General features: G+C 42.7%; 1 protein-coding gene across 1 annotated transcript in view; it reads left to right on the forward strand.

Annotated features, from left to right (window-relative positions):
* The first annotated feature begins 658 nt into the window (after positions 1 to 658).
* Positions 659 to 17,607, forward strand: part of AATF (apoptosis antagonizing transcription factor) — a 55,724-nt gene continuing 38,775 nt past the window's right edge. The window contains exons 1-4 of the mRNA XM_026071329.1: positions 659 to 665; positions 1,533 to 1,721; positions 2,409 to 2,846; positions 3,364 to 3,501. Of these exons, the coding sequence (XP_025927114.1) occupies positions 659 to 665; positions 1,533 to 1,721; positions 2,409 to 2,846; positions 3,364 to 3,501 (772 nt within the window). The remainder of the gene's footprint in view (positions 666 to 1,532; positions 1,722 to 2,408; positions 2,847 to 3,363; positions 3,502 to 17,607) is intronic.

Below are 17,607 nucleotides of genomic sequence, written 5' to 3' on the forward strand. Positions count from 1 at the left end.
CTACRTGTGAGTTAGGAACAGCTGTGTGGCTCCTGGTGAACATAGCAGCGTGTCCTGCATTCTTACCAAGTCTTTGACTTGCTTTGTGTTGATGAGGAAGTTCTCCTCAGAGGTGGCAGGCAAAATAATACATAACGGTTTGGTGTTCCCTGACACGTAGCCTCGGGGCTGCCGCTGCAGGCAGCACACGGTCCATTGCTGTGGTGTCCTGCACTGGCTCCTGAGAGATGTTTCAAGCCTGTTGTGTTAGGGTAAGTTTTGTCTCACATTGAGGAGTCTGTAGAACTTGCCTTTGCRTTTATAACACCACAAAACGGCTTTGAGTCCAAGGCATTTTGGGAGAGGCCCRATTTCTCTTTCACCAGTTTGAAGTCAAGTGTCCATTGAGTGATGAAATAAAACACCATCCCTGGTGACTTGTCATGGTTTAAAAACTTTCCCCCCAACAAGTAAGCAATATATGTGAGACATTAACATTTGCAAACACACATTAAAATGAGCACTTAGCAATGTTCAGCCAGTTGGATTGCTCAATTGGTTGAACAATCTTAACCCTGTAATTTTGCATGTAGGGGGTCTCGCACATGAATGAAAATAAGGAGGAAATATGGTATGATGAGTCCTCTTTGCTGAAATACTTCATTCCTGTGTCCTGGAGATGAAGRGTATGAAAGGGAATAATAATCATAGTGAAATTATTTTCTCTGCTTAGCCATTCTAAAATATTCACAATTTTTTGTGCATTTTATATATATATATATCAAGAGGTCAAAGTGCATCTGAGTTGCAGTTTTTCCTCCTTAAATTTGTCAGCATGGAGTGAAGGCATTCCAGCTGTGCTGAGTCTTCCACCCAGAGGACCACACTTCTCAGGAGGCTCACGTGATGTTCAGGGGTCCAAGCGATGGCTTCGGAAAAATTAACTCAGCATTTTTGTTTTGATGTTTGGTAATAAATGATCACCTCTGTATTGCAGGTGAGCCCTGTGGTACCAAACATACATGGAGAAGTCAGAAGTGCAGAGAGAGGTGTTTTGGAATCAATCCGTTCATGTAACATCTCCCTTCCTCCTGCAAAGATTAACCTGGCAGTGGAAGGTGTGAGAGCATGTCTAGCCATGGAGATGCCCCAGGATTTTTTTTCTGAAAAGTGCCCTTGGAGCTGTCTGTCTTTTCTGCTGGATCTTAAGTATTACTTCACTCCAGTTTCTAGACAGGACTGGTGCTGTTTTAACACCTCAAAGCTGGACTTTGTTTCTCTCTGCCTCTGATTCCCCAACGACCTTTCTGCTCATCACATAGAATTAGTGCGCTCTCTTTTCTTCACCAGGGAAAGAAGTGTGCTTGCTCTAGATCCTGAAGTCTTACGTGAAGCTGTATTGCCATCCAGCTTGCCTTTGCAGCACATTTTTATTTGCAGAGCATGAGGAGAGTTTTCCTTTGAGAAGGATGGCTGCTCTTTGCAGTTAGTTCTTCTAGTTTGAAATTCAGTTCAGTTTAGACCTCCCCCCCCTTTTTTTTTTCTCTCCACAGCTACAGTTGCTAAAGTGATTGACAAATTTGAGGATGAAACTGCGGATGACATTTTCCCCGTTGGTAATATACGGAAAAAAGCTTCAGCCTCTCTCCTGGAAGCTGATAAAAGGTACCTGGGAAAAGCCACATCTCGCAAAGCCTTGCAAGAAGAACTCTGGGGAGATGCTCTGTCTGAAGAAGGATCTGGTAAGAAATGACATTTCTTTTCCCTTTTCATGAGACTACTTCCAATCTAATGTTAGCCCCTTAGACTGAATTAGTGCCATCTGAAATGAGATGAGAAACATTAGATCCCTGTTACAGGGAATAAACAGGTGCACTAAGTTGGACACCTTTTTGAAGTGCCTTCCTGAAACCCAGGCCTTATTTTTTTTTGGCCTAAGGGAAGGGGAAATTCCAAAGAGGAGGTCTGCTTCTACAGATTGAAGAAAGTGTGACTAAGTGTAAGGTGAGGCTAGCCAGAGCACTGACCGAACACTGTGTGGAGGAAAAGAAAAAGCTGATATTTTTAAGCTAATGTATATTGGGGACTGCACGTTTATACAGTTTCTAACTGTAGAGACATCTGTACCAAATCTTGACCACCTTGTTTTCTTATTGTGTCATTGTTCCACGGGAAAGGCTGTCAGGTAACCCATGGATCTACAAATCATTATTGAAGAAAATGTGAGCTGGGATCTGTTTGTGGATGTGGCCTCGTGTTTCCATTAGTTTCCATTAGCCAAAGCAAAAAGTAACATCATGCCTAGATTTGTACTATAAAACAGAGCTTGGAGCTCAGATAGCCCAAGCCAGTACCCATTTGATGATACGTATTACAGAGTGGCAGTTGTTGCTGGTAATTAAATAACTTTGTTCTCTTTTAACTATTAGCTGAAGAAGCATTAGATGAATGGTCCAGTGGCAGTGAAGAAGATTTGGAAGACAAGGGCAGCTTGGGCAGTAAAGCAAAGGAGGAACCCAGCAGTGCTGGCAGTGATCAGGAAAATGACTTGGAAGACAACTTGGAAGACGATGAAGAGAAGGAAACAGATTTGTCTGTCAAGCTCAAGGCACCAGAGTTCACTTTCCAGAACATCACAGACTTTGAGAAATTTACAGAGGGGATGGATGATGTAGGAAGCAGTAAAGGGGAAGATGAAGACGATGCCAGCATGGAAGAAGCAAGTGATGAGGAGGAATATCAGAATGAAAACCATGACAATATAAAAGACGCCAAAGAGAGCGAGGATGATGGAGGGATGATGACATTCTCAAAAGGACAAGCAGTTGAAGAAGTAGAAAAAGGAAAAGCTGTGAAGAACCAGTTAGGTTTGTACATGTTTGCTTTGTATTTTAACAATGCTTTCACCTTGCTGACACTAGAGAAACTGGCCATGTTAGGAACCACTTCGGCATGATAACATGCTGTTAGCGCACTGCATGTGTATGCTGCAGCAGCCCTAGTCATTTGCAAATCTTCTGCCAGGTGTGCTAAGCAAACTGGTGTCACTGCTGATACAAAATTTAGCTATTATGAAGTGTATTTATTCACTGGCTTAATTGACACTGAATATACTCGTAGTATTGGTGGGGATGGGGACTTCCTACACTGCTAGTACTGTGCAGTGATGCTGGTACTCCTGTTTCCTTCCAGAATGTAATGCTGAATGTAGTTCCTATCTGTCCCATTAGACTACAAACCTCCACTTGCAGGATGTCCTTTTGAACAGTAAAGCAAAGAGATGATTTTTTGTGATTCAAAGAATTGCAGGCAGCACCATAGGATGGTGAAGGGAAAGTGCTTTGGCTTGTGAAATTAATGCTTGGTTTTCTTTCTCTTATGAAGTGCTGTGGGATCAACTACTAGAAGGGAGAATCAAGATGCAGAAAGTACTCCTAACAGCTAACCGGCTTCCACAGCCAGATACTTTCCCAGTCTTTAAAAAGGAAGGTGGACAAGAATTTGACAATGCTGTCAAGAATGGTAACAGTTCTCTAATCTTTCTACTTTGGGTAAACTCTGCTGTAGCCAATATGTTGCTGCATGGGGAAGCATTAATGGGAAAGTGAGGGCTTTGAGTTGTGTGCATCTATAGCGTCAGTATTAATTGTTGGTTTGTATTGCTTTAATCATTAATTAGGTCCTTTACAAACATAAAACAAAGTTTTCTATCCCAGACAAAGACAATGCCACCTGTCATCCACATAGATATGATTAGTTGATCTGGGTTGGTGACCAGTCTTGTCACTTATGTTGTGCTGGTGAGTCTCAACTTGGGTCCTGCCCTCACTTTTAGTTTGTGAGGCTTGAATGCAAGTTTCCTGTTGGATCTTAGAAATGATTGATTTGGTTATTGGTGTTTGGTGCAGAGCTGGGATGCTGCTTTGTCCAGAGACACCTCGTGGTGCATGGTACCAACTTTGTGCTGGGTCAGTGAATGCAAAGATTTCCCCTAACTAGCTGTAATGCAGCACAAGGAGAGGGCCTGTGCTATCAAATCAACAGCAAGTATCCTTTCAGCTAGGAACTGTTTCATCTGTTTATTTTTTAGGAACACTATTAGTGATATTGACCTGATGAGACTTGTAGTAGACTCTCCAGTACAGCAAACATAATGTGCACGCAACAACTGATAAGTACAAAGTCCTCAACTTCAGTGGGTTGTGGATCTATTTAATTTCTGGAATTGGGCATCTTCTGTATTGGTGTTCAGGTAGATGTATAGGGAGATCAAATGTCTGATTTGTCATCCTTAGGAGTTAATGTAAACTACTACAAGTATTGGTTGGTGTCTTTTTTTCCCCTGTTATGACTTTGTTTTCTTTCAAAAATCGTACAGATGATGATGTTTATACATAGTTTGTTCTTTTGTGCCCACTGTTCAGAAATTAATGAACTTTGAAGGGTATTCTTTCAGTGATTTTTGAATAACTAAGATAAGCCCAGTGGCGTTTTAAAAATTGGCAAGTTGGTGTTCCTTTCACGTACATTTCTTCTTTCTCATTCTTGAAATACTTGGTTGGTTACTTTCCAGAGCATTTCAGCTCTCTAGGGAAACCTCCTGTGATATCCTGGAGGATTCTGAGAAGCTCCCCCATATAATCCAGTTGGTATGAAACACTGTGGTGGTGTCTACAACCTTGCATGCGAAACAGCAGAAATGTGATCTAAACTGTCTGGTTTGGTGCTGATTGTATGTCTGTTCAGCCTCATGGTGTTCTAGTTTGTGTGTGCTGTAGTGATACCTTCACATTGTGAAATTTGGGCCTAGGCTGGCACAAATCAGTTTAAACGGGATTAGGAACTTCCGCCATAGCTAAGCCTGACCCTGAATCTTGCCTCTGCACCAACTTTTGACTATTGTCTTATGGCTTACACGTGATCTGCACACAGTAGCTAATCAGCTTATCTGGACTTACAGCAGGTGAGTTACTTTATATTTTAAAGTTAGCTCTGCTGCTTTAAACAAAGTGATTAAGGAAAAAAAAGCAAACTCCCAACAATACTAAGATGACCTTTCGGTGAAATGCATGTTATTAATGTACTTAATGAGATGCATTACAAACTGCACCAAGCACCATGTTTCATTACAGGTCTAAAATGCAATATCATTAAAGACCTTTAACAGAAACAATGGTTGACATTTTGATATTTCCCATAAGCAAAATACATCCAAGAACATGGAGTATAATACAGTACACAGTACAGCAGAGAGGTTAATCTTTCAGTTGTCCGGAATGTTAAAGGGAAATCCATGGTTAGTAACTGCTCCATGATTCTCTCCCCATCTTCTTTTTATAATCTGGGCAAGAAAGTTGCAGTGGCATACTCTGATGTTCCTGATAATGTGCGTTCATGTGTTTAATGTGTGAAGACAGCAAGGAGATACAGCTGGAGGGATCCGCGTGAAGCTTGCAGAGGAAAAGCTTAGCCTGACAGACAGGGTGGACATTTTGATGTGTATGTGTCTGAGCTGAGGTGGTTGCATTTATGTAGGGGTGGAACTCAGTTCATACAGATAGTGTGGTATGAATTTATGATACTGTATGCATTATTCTTAACAGTAATGAATTTTAGGAACATTCTGCACTTGTTTACTGTTTACTAGTATTCTCTATGGAACCAAATTTAAATTTCCTTTTTCTTAGTGCAGTCTGTATGGTAAAGTAGGTTATGATAAATATTCACTTTGAGCTGTGCTATTGTCTGATGCAGATACCTTTCACYGCTATTCAAAGGTGCTCTTTCCAGAAGTTACAATGTACCAAGCATGAAATGAGGAATAAACTTATCATACAGGAAGGTCTCATGAAAGACTGGGAACATATTTGGTATTATGTGACACCCATTCCCCCTCTCACTTTGCTGCTTTGGGCATTGTGAGAGGGATGCATGACTAATCAACAGCGCTAGAGCTCTACCACATGGGCAGCCTGAGCTGTATTACGTCTTCGCTCAAGGAGCTCCTGTCTGGATAACATGGGTGTGACCTGTCAGTTCAGTAGGCGAAATTAAGTCCTTTCTAAAATTATATGTCATAATATATTTAAAGCTGTTTCTTGAGTTGATGAACCTTGAGTCAAATTTGATTTATGAGGGCCATCTCACTTTTTATAAATCAACTTCCAATAACGGTCCTAATTTTTAGCTGATTGAGTGGTTTAGTGGCTTCTTTAAGCCTTTTATTTTATTGTAAATGATGATCTGTTGGGCTGGGTACACAGTTCTGTACTCTTGAGTTGTCATCCCTGTTGTGTTAGCAGCTTTTGGGCAAGATCTCACTCCCCAACCAGGAAAATTTAGAATTGTACACAGGAAGGTTTAAAGATTAACCAGTTCACTGTGAGTTGAAGACAGGGCTTTGTAAATACTGAATGTTGAGACTGTTCCACTACGCATAACATGCTTCAGTCTTGGACAGGATTTGGGATGATTATGATGTTGACACTGTTTTGGACTGGATGATACCCTGCTTCTGGGGAAGCTTCAGCACTTCTTTCCAAATCCGCAAAATAAATGAACATTGCTACTTTGTTTAAATTGGGCATGTTTTCATGGTCTTCATTGAATAAGAGGAAACGATTTGGTGTGTAAATTTGCCAAAGCAATTGGTCCCCAAATCCAAACTCTCAGTTTCAGTGGTAGCCTGTTGAAGGTGGGTGGACACAGAGGGCTCTCAGTGCCCAGCTCCCTTTGAACCCTGGACAAGTCCCAAGCATCTCTTCAAAGTTACGCCAGAATATTTTTGGTAGTTTATCCTAAATGCTTCCATTACTCAAGAACCTTGTATTGCACGTTCACAGGAAGGATGAGTGTTTTGAAGTGGAAAACAGTCCTTCCTTGTCTTTGCCTCTTTGGTACCTCCCATATGAGACAACTTTCTGTTCATGCAGCTAGTGGTGGTAGGGAAGTTCCCGAAGGGATAGAGTATAATGGTGTTAAAGAGTTGACAGCAATGTGCTGTACAGTTGCAGTTTTAAAGCCAAATCTGAGCAAAAATGATAAGATCATGCTTGTTGCCCAAATTTTGAGATTGGAGGTTAGAAAAACTCAAGTGTTTATTATTTTTGTAATCTTTATGAAAAAATAAAAAAAAGATATAACGTGCCTTGGACAGTCTTGCATTCCTGAGATCTCAGGTTCTGGTGGATGATTTACTGCAAAATTGCTTATAAATTGAAGTAGAAAATGTTTTGCAGACCTGGCAGCTTTCAGGCTTCACACCCATTTGTCACCCAGCATTTCCCTTTGTGTATAGAACAAGAATTAATTAGGCTGCACTGCAGGAAAAGTTTATGGCCATAATTTATATAGGATGAATTTCTGTTTAAAGAGACAGCATTGCTTTGTTTGCACTGTCTTACTTTTTCTTTCCTTTTTTTTGATCTTTAATTATATTCCAGATTTTTTTCTGTCATCCTTTTTACATACAAATTGGTGACCAAACTGTGGTCATGGAGCTCATGTTTATTCCTGTTTTGCATCCACGGAGAAAGTCTGCGTGGTCTTTCAATACTGAAATTACAGCGGCCGCAGTGCAAATGCTTAATGTTTAATGCACTGTACACATGAACTCCCACAGCTTACATTTCTAAGGTGCTGTTGCCTGGAGTGGTCTGTTTCTCCAAGATACATTTGTATTCTCTTGCACCATATCTTCTAGTCTAGTGCAGGGCTTGAGATGTTGCCTCTGTTTGGGGTCTTGCACGTTCAATTAATGTTTTTCATAATCAATGCAAGTCAGAATTTGCAATCTGCTCCTGATTTGCACATTAAAGAGACCCATTAATTAAAAATTCCAATCCCTGGCATGTTCCCGCAGGATCCTTGCATTATTTACATAGAAAAGGAGTGCAAGGTGCAAGTTTCTGTGCTGTGTCTCTGCACAGATTGCTTGCTGCCATTCATATTTCTATGTATCGTTTTTGGGGGGGGGGGGGAGGAAGGTTAGAGGTGGATCTCATGGAAATACCACAAAAAACTACCTCAAGGGCAAGAAAGAGCCAAAGAAGAGGTGGAAGCAACATTAGCAAAGCCAGCATCCAGTGTGAGGAATTAAGCATTTCCAAGGTTTGGGCTTATTATGATAAATCTTGATTCAGTGACCAAAAAAAATAAAAACCAACCCACAGCTAACTTTGGGGGAGGGAACAGTAGAGCTTTAAGGAGTAATCTCTCTCAATCAACAAAGGCTAGACGCTGTTGTTGTATATGCCCTGGGTAGCTAGAATTCCTAAATTGTCTTGTAGCTCTGTTCTCGCTATTTTGCTTTCCCCTTACAACTTTGGTTAAAAATATTCAGCTGGGAATGTGCCAGTGGCTGGTAATTGGACACTGATACTTTATGCTTCACAAAAAGTGCTGAAAATTACAGCTTCTAAATAGTGTAAAGTGTTATTTTCAGTCTTTAGCTGGAGAGATGAAGAGTTAAAAGTGTATAGAAGCCCAGGTGAGGCTCTTGTAGAAGGCAAAATGCTGATGTAAGTTGCAAGAGTTCAAAAGAGCAAGTGCTTGTATATGCTTTCACATATACTTTCCAAGACTTCAGTAGTCCATAAAATGTAAACTACCAGTTGAATTTTTGCTTCTGTGCTTTGACTCCATCTGTCAGTGGATTAAGAGAAGGTACTGGAATCCTATGTTTCTGCTCTTCAGCATAAGCTCAAGATAAGTTGTTCTGAAGAAATGTAGAAATTAACAGATCTCAGTAAGAGGAAGACGTATAGGATCCGGTGCTATTGCCTCTTAATGCTTCTTGTTCTTTGTTCTCTTTGGTGCTTCTCACTGTGCAGGTGGTCAGCACTGTAAGAATGGATCTGCTTGCTGAAGGAACAAAAGTGGGGATGGCAAATGTTAACTATTATTTACACTTTGTAGAGCTATGGAGAAGTTATGCAAAGGTTTGTGATCARTAAGAAAATCAACGTGAATAAAGTGAACCAGCCGAAAATCAAATGAGATTCTCCTTGTGCTTGCAAGGCCATTATCCCCAAACCTGCCGGGGTTATTAACATATTAATGGAGCCGCACCAGTGAGCACTGCCTAGCAGTGGCCTGAATTTTTCAGCACAGTGCCTTGCATACTGCTACTAGACACAAAATTGTATACTGCATTTTTAAATTCTGGAGAAATTTCTGCATCTTTTCCCATTTTACAATGATTCTTGAGCTTGAATTTGTATTCTCTAAAGTCAACTATATCTTACTTTCCTGGTCACTGCAGTATTACTCTGGAGTATTCATCTGTGGACCTTCTCTCTATGGCAGTGAGTTAAGGGGCATTTCCTCCATTTCCTCCATGCACAGGAAGCAATTCCTGTGTTCCTTTTATTCAAGGAAGATCCGTTATCCAGAGGAAAACTTGTTTCCCCAGGCTTTTTGCATTTCTATAGTATCCCTTTAAAATCTCTCCAGAAGAGTTGTTGCATTGGACACATTCACGCAAAGAGATGAGCTTATACTGGAGACGGAGAGTTGAAGAGCGCTGCCATTAGCAGGGCTGACTGATGAGCAGTGCTGCGAAGTGCGACCTTGTTCACTCTATGAACACCCTGCACCAGGTGCCAGAGGATACTAGAATGGTGCATTTTGCCTCTTAGGGCTAGGTTAAATCTAATGGTGGAGACCAGTCTTTTTTTGCATCCTACAAATAGTCCTCCTTGCTGCCTGTGCAGCATTATGCATAATACATTTTTTCATGACCACTCTAGTGATGCAATTAAACCTTGTAATGGGAAATGACAGTTGATGCCTGGAGACTGTTTCTTAGTCCTGCCGTTCTTTGTCCGTACTGGTTTTGGACTGCAGAGTATCAAGGCATGCGCACCTTTTACATCCTCAAAACGTGTTTTACGTGAGGTGCTGTGGCGAAACTTTGATCAAAAGAAAGAAATGGAAAGAGGAAAAAAGGGAAATGAGTATGAACTCCATGTAAAGTTTGCAGGAAGCAACTCACTGTTCATAATCTTACTGTAGCCAGTTTCTTCAACTTGGAGTCAGTTGCTGGATAACCTATATTACACATTGATTATTTATTCCCTTAAGGTGTTACATGTCTCAGGTACAGCTAGCCAACGGTTGCTATTTAATTACATTTTATTGAAAAGTAGAGTTAAAAGGTGCACTTAGAAAACTTTGCAGGACTTGCCTGGAAGAGCCCAAGGCTGAGTGTTTGATGCTGCTTGTGAAATGAAGATGTTGACTTTTCTTTGGTGCAGTCCAAACACTTGGACTGCGACGGAAAAGTCTCTGTTTCTGGGGTGGAAGTAAGCTGCGTTTGCAGTGGGTGTGCTAGTAAAGGACTGCCCTTCCCTCTGGAGCCCCAAGGACCTTTATAATAATCGCCTGAGTTGGGCTCTGGTGCTCCAGGTTGGTTAGCTGCTCCTGTGACAAGCATTGGTGGCTTGTGACTAAACAGAGCACGCTTGAGGACAGGGCCTCTTAAGGAAGTGGTTCAGAATCCCACTTGCATTCATTTCCAGCAGGAGACCTCCAACGATACCAGGTGTCTTCTGGTTTTACATTCCTGCATGCTGAACCTTTCTGTATGACTGTTTCACACCAAATGCCTTTATTTTCTTCTGGGTTAGGTTCTGTAATATCCTGCTGAAAGGAGACTCTAAACAGAGGGAAAGATTCTGCTTGTTTTCTGCTAAGTGTGTGTTTTTATTTTCTTAGTAGCTTTTTGGTAAGGATTTCTGCTGGGTTCTGTTATTCTGATTCCTGATGTTTAAAACGCAATGTTATTCCATATAACATCGAGGTAAGTCGTGTCCCAAGAAGCTGGTTAAGTAGTGACTCGCTTTGCATAAGACCAAGTCTGCTTCAGGTACTGGAGAACCTGTTCTGCTTCCCGTAGAGGATGTGTCCCTGGGAAAACTTTCTCCCCTCCGGTTGTGTATCTGGCTAATGGGCTCGCCCTCTGCCTCGCTCCTTGGCTGCGTTTGGTTCTCATTTTACACATCTAGTTAGTGAAAAGCTGTCATATGAAATGTGTTTTATTGATAGAGGCTTGGAATTTTTCAGAGAGGCCTACGGGAATCAGCTGCCAATAATTTCAGTCATAATTTTGTTATCTCTATTCATGGGTCACTTCTAAAACTGAAGCGTATCCATATGTACATCTAGAGATCATAATGCTTTAATGTAGGGATGGGTGGTGTCCCTGTGGGTAGGGGGAACTGAGGCACAGACCGATTACACAGTTTCCAGAGGCATAGAGCAGATACAGGGTTAATTGGTGCTAGGCAAAATCATAGACTTAAATATATTCTTGCTTTGAAGATTTTACTGGGAGCCCTGCACAAATGTGTGACAGCAGAACTGGGTTTCAAGCTTGAGTGTAAATTATTGTGATCAGATCTAGCCCACTTAAAACTGGTAGTTCTTTTTAATTGATTTTTGTGTTAGCCTAGACACTTTATGAATACAAAAACTTTGTGCTTGTCAATTCATGCAGTGTTGAATTTGATTTTAATGGATGTGGATGCAGGTGTTCCCAAATTTCACCTTTCCTCTCTGATCTAATGAAGATTCTGTTCAACTCTGTGGGCCTGAGCCAAAGCCTGTTGACATCAGAGAAGACTTTTCTTTTGACTGGATCGACCATTTTCTGTAAACTTTGTTGTAACGATGCCATGCCTTGGAGAGCTCTGGTAAGAGTTAGAACCAGTAAGTACGCTGCAGCGCCGTGCTCACGGGCGGCTGTTCTGAGTACGTGCCAACAAGCGATGGGGAAGAGACAGGGAGTGAGAAACTTTAGACAAAGGGAGAGACTTCAGTTTCAGAGCTCTGGTGCTGTGTGCGCGCATGTTTAGTTGGGGAATTGGGGGTGGAAGGTTTTGTGTGTGTTAATCCCATTGCAGAATTGGGCCGGGGGAGAAGTCAGGCAGGTATTTTGTGGCCTGTCATTGCTGTCTGTGAAGCGTTCAGAAATCCCGTGTGGGAGGTACTGGAGAAGCACAGGATATTTATTTAATAGGAAATTTGAGGCTTTTTTTTTCCTCCCCAGAAAGAAACTTACCCTTCTGCGCTGATTGTCAAGGCTGTTAGCCTGTGGTATTTAGTCCTCTTGAGCAGAATTTTTGTCTTTCTCTCTTGCAGAGATGTGTTAAAATTGAAATGCTCCCATTTTATAGGTTATCTTCGTAGCTGTATGTGTTGGACACTGTTGAGGTTTATTTTAAAGCTGTCATAAATTCTAGTGCAAGAAATGGTAGGAAAGTACTTAGTTGTTGACCTGATGTATTTAAACTCCAGATCACGGGATTACACCAGACTTTGGGCACATCAAATAGATTTGCCTACACTTGAGTTTCCAAAGATAATTAATAGCTAATTAAATCAAGTTTAGCTAAATACTTGTGCCTGTTAGTCTGTATACTCCGCAAACAAGATGCAGGGAAACAAAGGCTTGCAAAGCATCCAGACAAGCATGTGCAAATGTCAGCTAACTCGAATTAATTGGCAATTGGTTACCTTGAGATGGAAACTCACTGCTTGTCATGATAAATGTAATTAATGGCCTGGTATTGTATGGGGAGGTCAGTCTAGATGGGCTAATGTTCCCTTCTGGCCTTAATATCAAGATAACTATGAAATTTCACATTTCTTCTTCCTTTCTTGCATTTGTATTTGGGGATTCCTGCCTGGCAGAGGCTGGAACACATGGTGTCAGCTTCTTTACACTTACAGTAATGTAAAACATCATTTTTCTATAAAATCTCATTTTTACAAGCCCCATCCGCTCCCTGGTTTGGGCTGATTCAAAAGATGATGGTTGAGGCAAATCAGTAGAGCATGAACTTCATGAAAGTGTTTCTCTTTCTCTCCCTGCTCTGCTTTCCCCCTCCCCCAGTTCCCATTAATAAAATCCTTGAATACCAAGCCTTTTATTCTATTGTTCCATCTATTTATTTTCTTTAGTTTTAGSAAACTCGTCTCTGTCTGATCTTGTTGTCCTTACTGTCGAAAGCAATAATATTAGAATGAAAGGGCTAATTTGAGTCCGTTCAGTAACTCTGTGGAAGTCACTTGAACTGCTTATGTGAAAGAGGTTTGCAGCATTGGTTCCTTTGTGCTCAAGGAATAAAATTTTCGTCTATGCACCAGGCTTTTGCGTCATTTGCATTCCAATGGAACCAGCAAATTGGACTTTTGGTGGGGCACAGACCTTTTCCTTGCAATCAGCAGAAAAGTAGGCCTTTTTCCTACTATCATTTGATAAAATCCCAGAAACTCAGTGTTTTGGGAAGCATGGAGGAAATGTTATTCACATGATTTCCTAAAATAACCTGGACAGATTTATAAGTGCTTTGTGCTGGGATTCAACTGAAGTCCATTAGAAACGTTCGTGTAACTACAGCACCTTTGAAAAAATCAGGTCAGCCTCTGCTGCCAAAGGGATTGTAACTAGCCTATAATTTAGTCGAGGCTGGCTCTTCTAGCTTCTCTTTTGTGAGCTCACCCGTAGCTTTTTATTTTAGTACTGTTTTAGTTTTGGGACACTAAGACAGGGGGGTGCAAATGTGAAGATCACCTCCTGATAGTGCAAGTCCTGCATACCCCTTTTTTTTCTCCCCCTCTCTTACGGTTAGTTACGCAGTGGGAATAATAGGAAAGCTGTTGTCCAAAAGCTTCATGTTAAAGTATGTGATACCTTGAGGAATTCCCCCCGCCTTTCCTTGGCTAGGAACATTGTTCTGCTGTTGGGAATATAGAACAAGCTCCAAAAGTAATACTGACAGACTTCAGAATTATGATACAGTGGAGCTCTGGCGTAATTCTTTGTTGAAGAAGTTAGAGGCCTAAAATGTTAAGGCTTATTGTTATTCTGAGTTGATAATCTCTGCCTTGCTTTAATAATTTTTCCTCATGCCTGGATAGCCTGCGAGTTGCACAATAATCACTCACACAGCTTTGTAATCAATGCCCAAAGTAATAGGATTCCGCTGGCCAACGGCAATTAATAAATTTGTGTCTTTTTTAAAACACTAGCAAGTCGGGCCTGAAATACGACTGACTGGCTTTCCTCATTTGCATATTTATTGCAGTGGAAAAATTCTTGCCGAATGATTGATGTTGAGCCTGCCTCTTGAATTCCAAACAGCACATTATTATGAAATGAAAAATGCCGGCCATACAGTTGATTAAAGTTGAAGACAGTGGAATCGGTGTTTTTTAAGATTGTGGGAGAATTAAAGGCATATTTTAATAGATGTTGACAAGAAGTGAACTAACAAAAGCAAAGCAAAGGATTTGCTTGAAAAGATTTAATCAAACGTGTTTCTTGGGGGATTAATTGCTGGGGATGACTAGTGCAAGTGGCTGGCTTGTGGATTTGAATGAGAAGTATTGTTCTCAGGCCAGCGTATCGAGTGTCATTTTGACCTGTAGTTTAACTCCTGTCCCAGAGTCGTTTGAGAGGAGTGAGAATTTCCTCCATCGTCTGAATGTTTAGGTCAATACATGGCCATGATAAAGACAATTTTTATTATGGATAGCTATTAAAATGAAGTAGATTTGGTTTCTCTCCGTATTTTCGTCTATGTAACGTGACCGGTGCGTTGGGCACCGCACGTGTTCTGTGAAGCGGTGACACACGAGTTTCCAAGGCGTGAGGGGGAATCTCCCGGTGTTTGGCAGTTCCGCTTTCGCTCTGCGTACTGTAGCCCAAACCCAAGCGTTGCTCCAGCTTTTCTGCGCGAGCGCTTCGTGCAGTCTGCGGAGGTGTACGGAAGATTAAAAGCTTGCGCACCGACAATATCCCCGTGATGCCAGAACCTCGCATTTAATTGAGGGGGGGGGAAAGCAGTTAATTTCCAGCTTTGGTGTGAGCACTGAATCTCCATCGTGTCCTGYGTGTGCGGTGGTCCGTGGTGGTGGGGCTCCCATGGGAGCTCTGCTCCAAGAGCTCGGAGTTGCAAGAGGCGAGGCAGGTGCCGGGCTGCCTCCATAGGTACCCCGAGAACTGGACTTCCAGTCCTCGGCATGGAAAATAATCCTCCGGTTTGACTGTGGTTTCTCTCCTCCAAGAGCTTCCTGCTTTCTCCCCCATACTGCTGTGACGCATCATCTTCACAGGAACAAGGTGATTTTCAAGAAGCTTTTATTTGCGTTTTCCATGTATGTAGTTCCCAGGTATCATCGGTACAGATAAACAGTCTTGTGCAATAGGGAAAATTCTCACCCCAGTTTGCATAAATGGGAGGCCGAGGCACAGCGAGCGCTATCCAGCCTTCCTAATGCCCAGGCCCGCGGTGTAGCTACAGTCTCATTGCTGGCGGCAGCCTTTCCCCCGTCCTCTCACAGCCGTTTCCACCCATTGGGTTGGGTAAACTGCAGTTCTCTCTGGCTCTGTTTTACCCTTAAGCTTCCAAATGCTGTTCCCAGCATCTGCTCCCAGCATTTTTCCGTCTGCACTGGATGGAGTGAAATCCTGGGAGTTTTGCCCCAATTTTTAGGATTCCGTCGCTGACCTCTGGGCTCGGCATCATGAGGATGTGCTGCACAGGCTCTCTGAAGGCTGGCGGGGGGGTTGCCTCATGGAGCCGTTTTGGGAATCCCAGTGGTTGGTGCTCTGAATACCTTTGAAAATCTGGCCTTGAGGCACCTGCTTTTTTCCATTGACTTAAAGTGTCTCTGCGTGAGGCTGTTCCCTGCTGCTCCCCACCAGCTGCTGCTCTCTGCAGCTGTTYGGGAAGATGAAACGAGCCCCCATTTTTAGAGGTCGTGCAAAAGAGTGCCGATGTTTTCCTGCACAGGAAGCTGCCTTGCTGTAGAAATGCTGAATTTCCAGGGATGGGAGAGCACGGCAAGCGTGATGCTTACGGCTCCCCTGCGCAGCGACGCTTGGGTGTCAGCGGCGGCCGAGATGGCTGATCAAAGGTACGTCTGGTGGGGCTAGTTGCCCGCCAGCCAGGAGCCAGCGCCACGCAGAGGGTAACGCCAGCAGCAGAGCCGGTTTGTCTGTAACCACTGGCATTGACAAAATTGATTTTTGTGGTTTGAGAGCAGTAGGACAGATTTCATCTCTGGTGGGTCTCCTGACACTTTGATACATGGCAGTGCTATCCCTGAATAGAGCTAAATACTCCAGGGCTACTTTCTGACTGGGTGAAGGGATGTATAAAATGAGAACGTATGAGAGAGTATTAACAGAAAGGCACACTTTGATTTACTGATAGTGGCTCCCAGCTTTCTTGGTGGATTGATATGCTGTCTGCTGGATCTGGAACAACTTTTTCACTCCAGTACACAAAATGAAGGGGCTCCCATGGACTGTTAAAAGTGACTCCTACAAGTTAGTGTCTCACCGCAGACACTCTGAGTCCCATTTAAGCTGGAAGTTACATTCAGACCGCAGTGTCTGTGTTCTTGTAGCAGCTGCAGATGTATCTCCCTCAGCATCCTTTTTTCTTTCTCAAATGGCAGTTTTAGAAAAGTTTGGAAGGCGGGGTTGCATGTTGTCCTGGGATTAGTTGGCCTCTCCTACCCACAGAGCATGAATTGTTGGTTTGGGGATTTTAGTTGCTTGTATTGAAATACCATAAAGGAGTCCAGCTTTCCTTGATTTTAAGGAAGTGCTGAGCCACTTGTCCTCGAAAAACACTAGGTTGGACACGTACAAATAACTCCTGAACATGGAGACAGTTTTGAGATTTTTCTTACTGATGGTTTATGGCCCAATATAAGGGCAGATGTTAAGTGTGAGCTGTGACACTGATGTATGTATAAGGTAGAAAACATGCTGCTGTGGATTGCAGTGCAGATTATATGAAAGATGAAGCAAAATTGCTAGCAGAGGGTAGGAGAGAAGGAGTAGAAGTGGTGCATGGGGGTTAGCAGCGAGGGTAGGCTCTGCCAGCAAAGTCACGTCAGGGCAGTTCCTCGTACTGTGACTTACAGCTGCTTTCTCCGTTGGTCTGCAGTCTGCCGTCATTGCCCACTGCATGGACAGTGAGCTGGGAAGGGGGACCCGAGAAAAGTTTGGGCAGCAGTACGCAACAGGGCTTTGCAGACACTCAGAAGTGGTACCGACGGCAGAATTAGGGTAGTTGCAGAGCTTTAACAACACTGTTTTAGCCTTGACCAGGTTGCAGTGCTTGTGCAAACCATCATGTGGGTGTCATCTTGGTCCCAAAAGCTTTAGAAATTGAAAATCTATGGACTGGCTAGGGCATAAACCCAGCTCGTGGCAGCAGGAGGCCCGTGGTCGGGGCTGGCATTGCCCATGCTCTTTGACATACGTCTGGCTTTGTTCTCTAAACAGGGCTGGAGAGGGAGCAGGAGGTAGAAACCCCACGGTTATCACATGTGAAAGCTGCTAGTTGGTTGCCTTAATGTACTGGTCTGCTGGAGAGAAGGCTCTGCGTTTGTGACTCTCTTCTGTTTCAGACCAGGAGCAGCATTAAAAAGATGATCTGCTGGGGGGCAGGAGAGTGGGAGCGCTAGCTCCTGGCTTTCCTTCAAAACCATAGTTTGCATCTGTAAAACAGGTCTGTTTTATCCTGCCTTCATTCACAAATGGGTTCAGCCTTTTCCCCAGAGCAGGCAATAAAAAGGCAGATGAGGGTGTTAGAGGGAGGAGAA

Source organism: Apteryx rowi, unplaced genomic scaffold, assembly GCF_003343035.1.
Source record: "Apteryx rowi isolate R43461 unplaced genomic scaffold, aptRow1 scaffold_324, whole genome shotgun sequence".
NCBI lineage: Eukaryota > Metazoa > Chordata > Aves > Apterygiformes > Apterygidae > Apteryx > Apteryx rowi.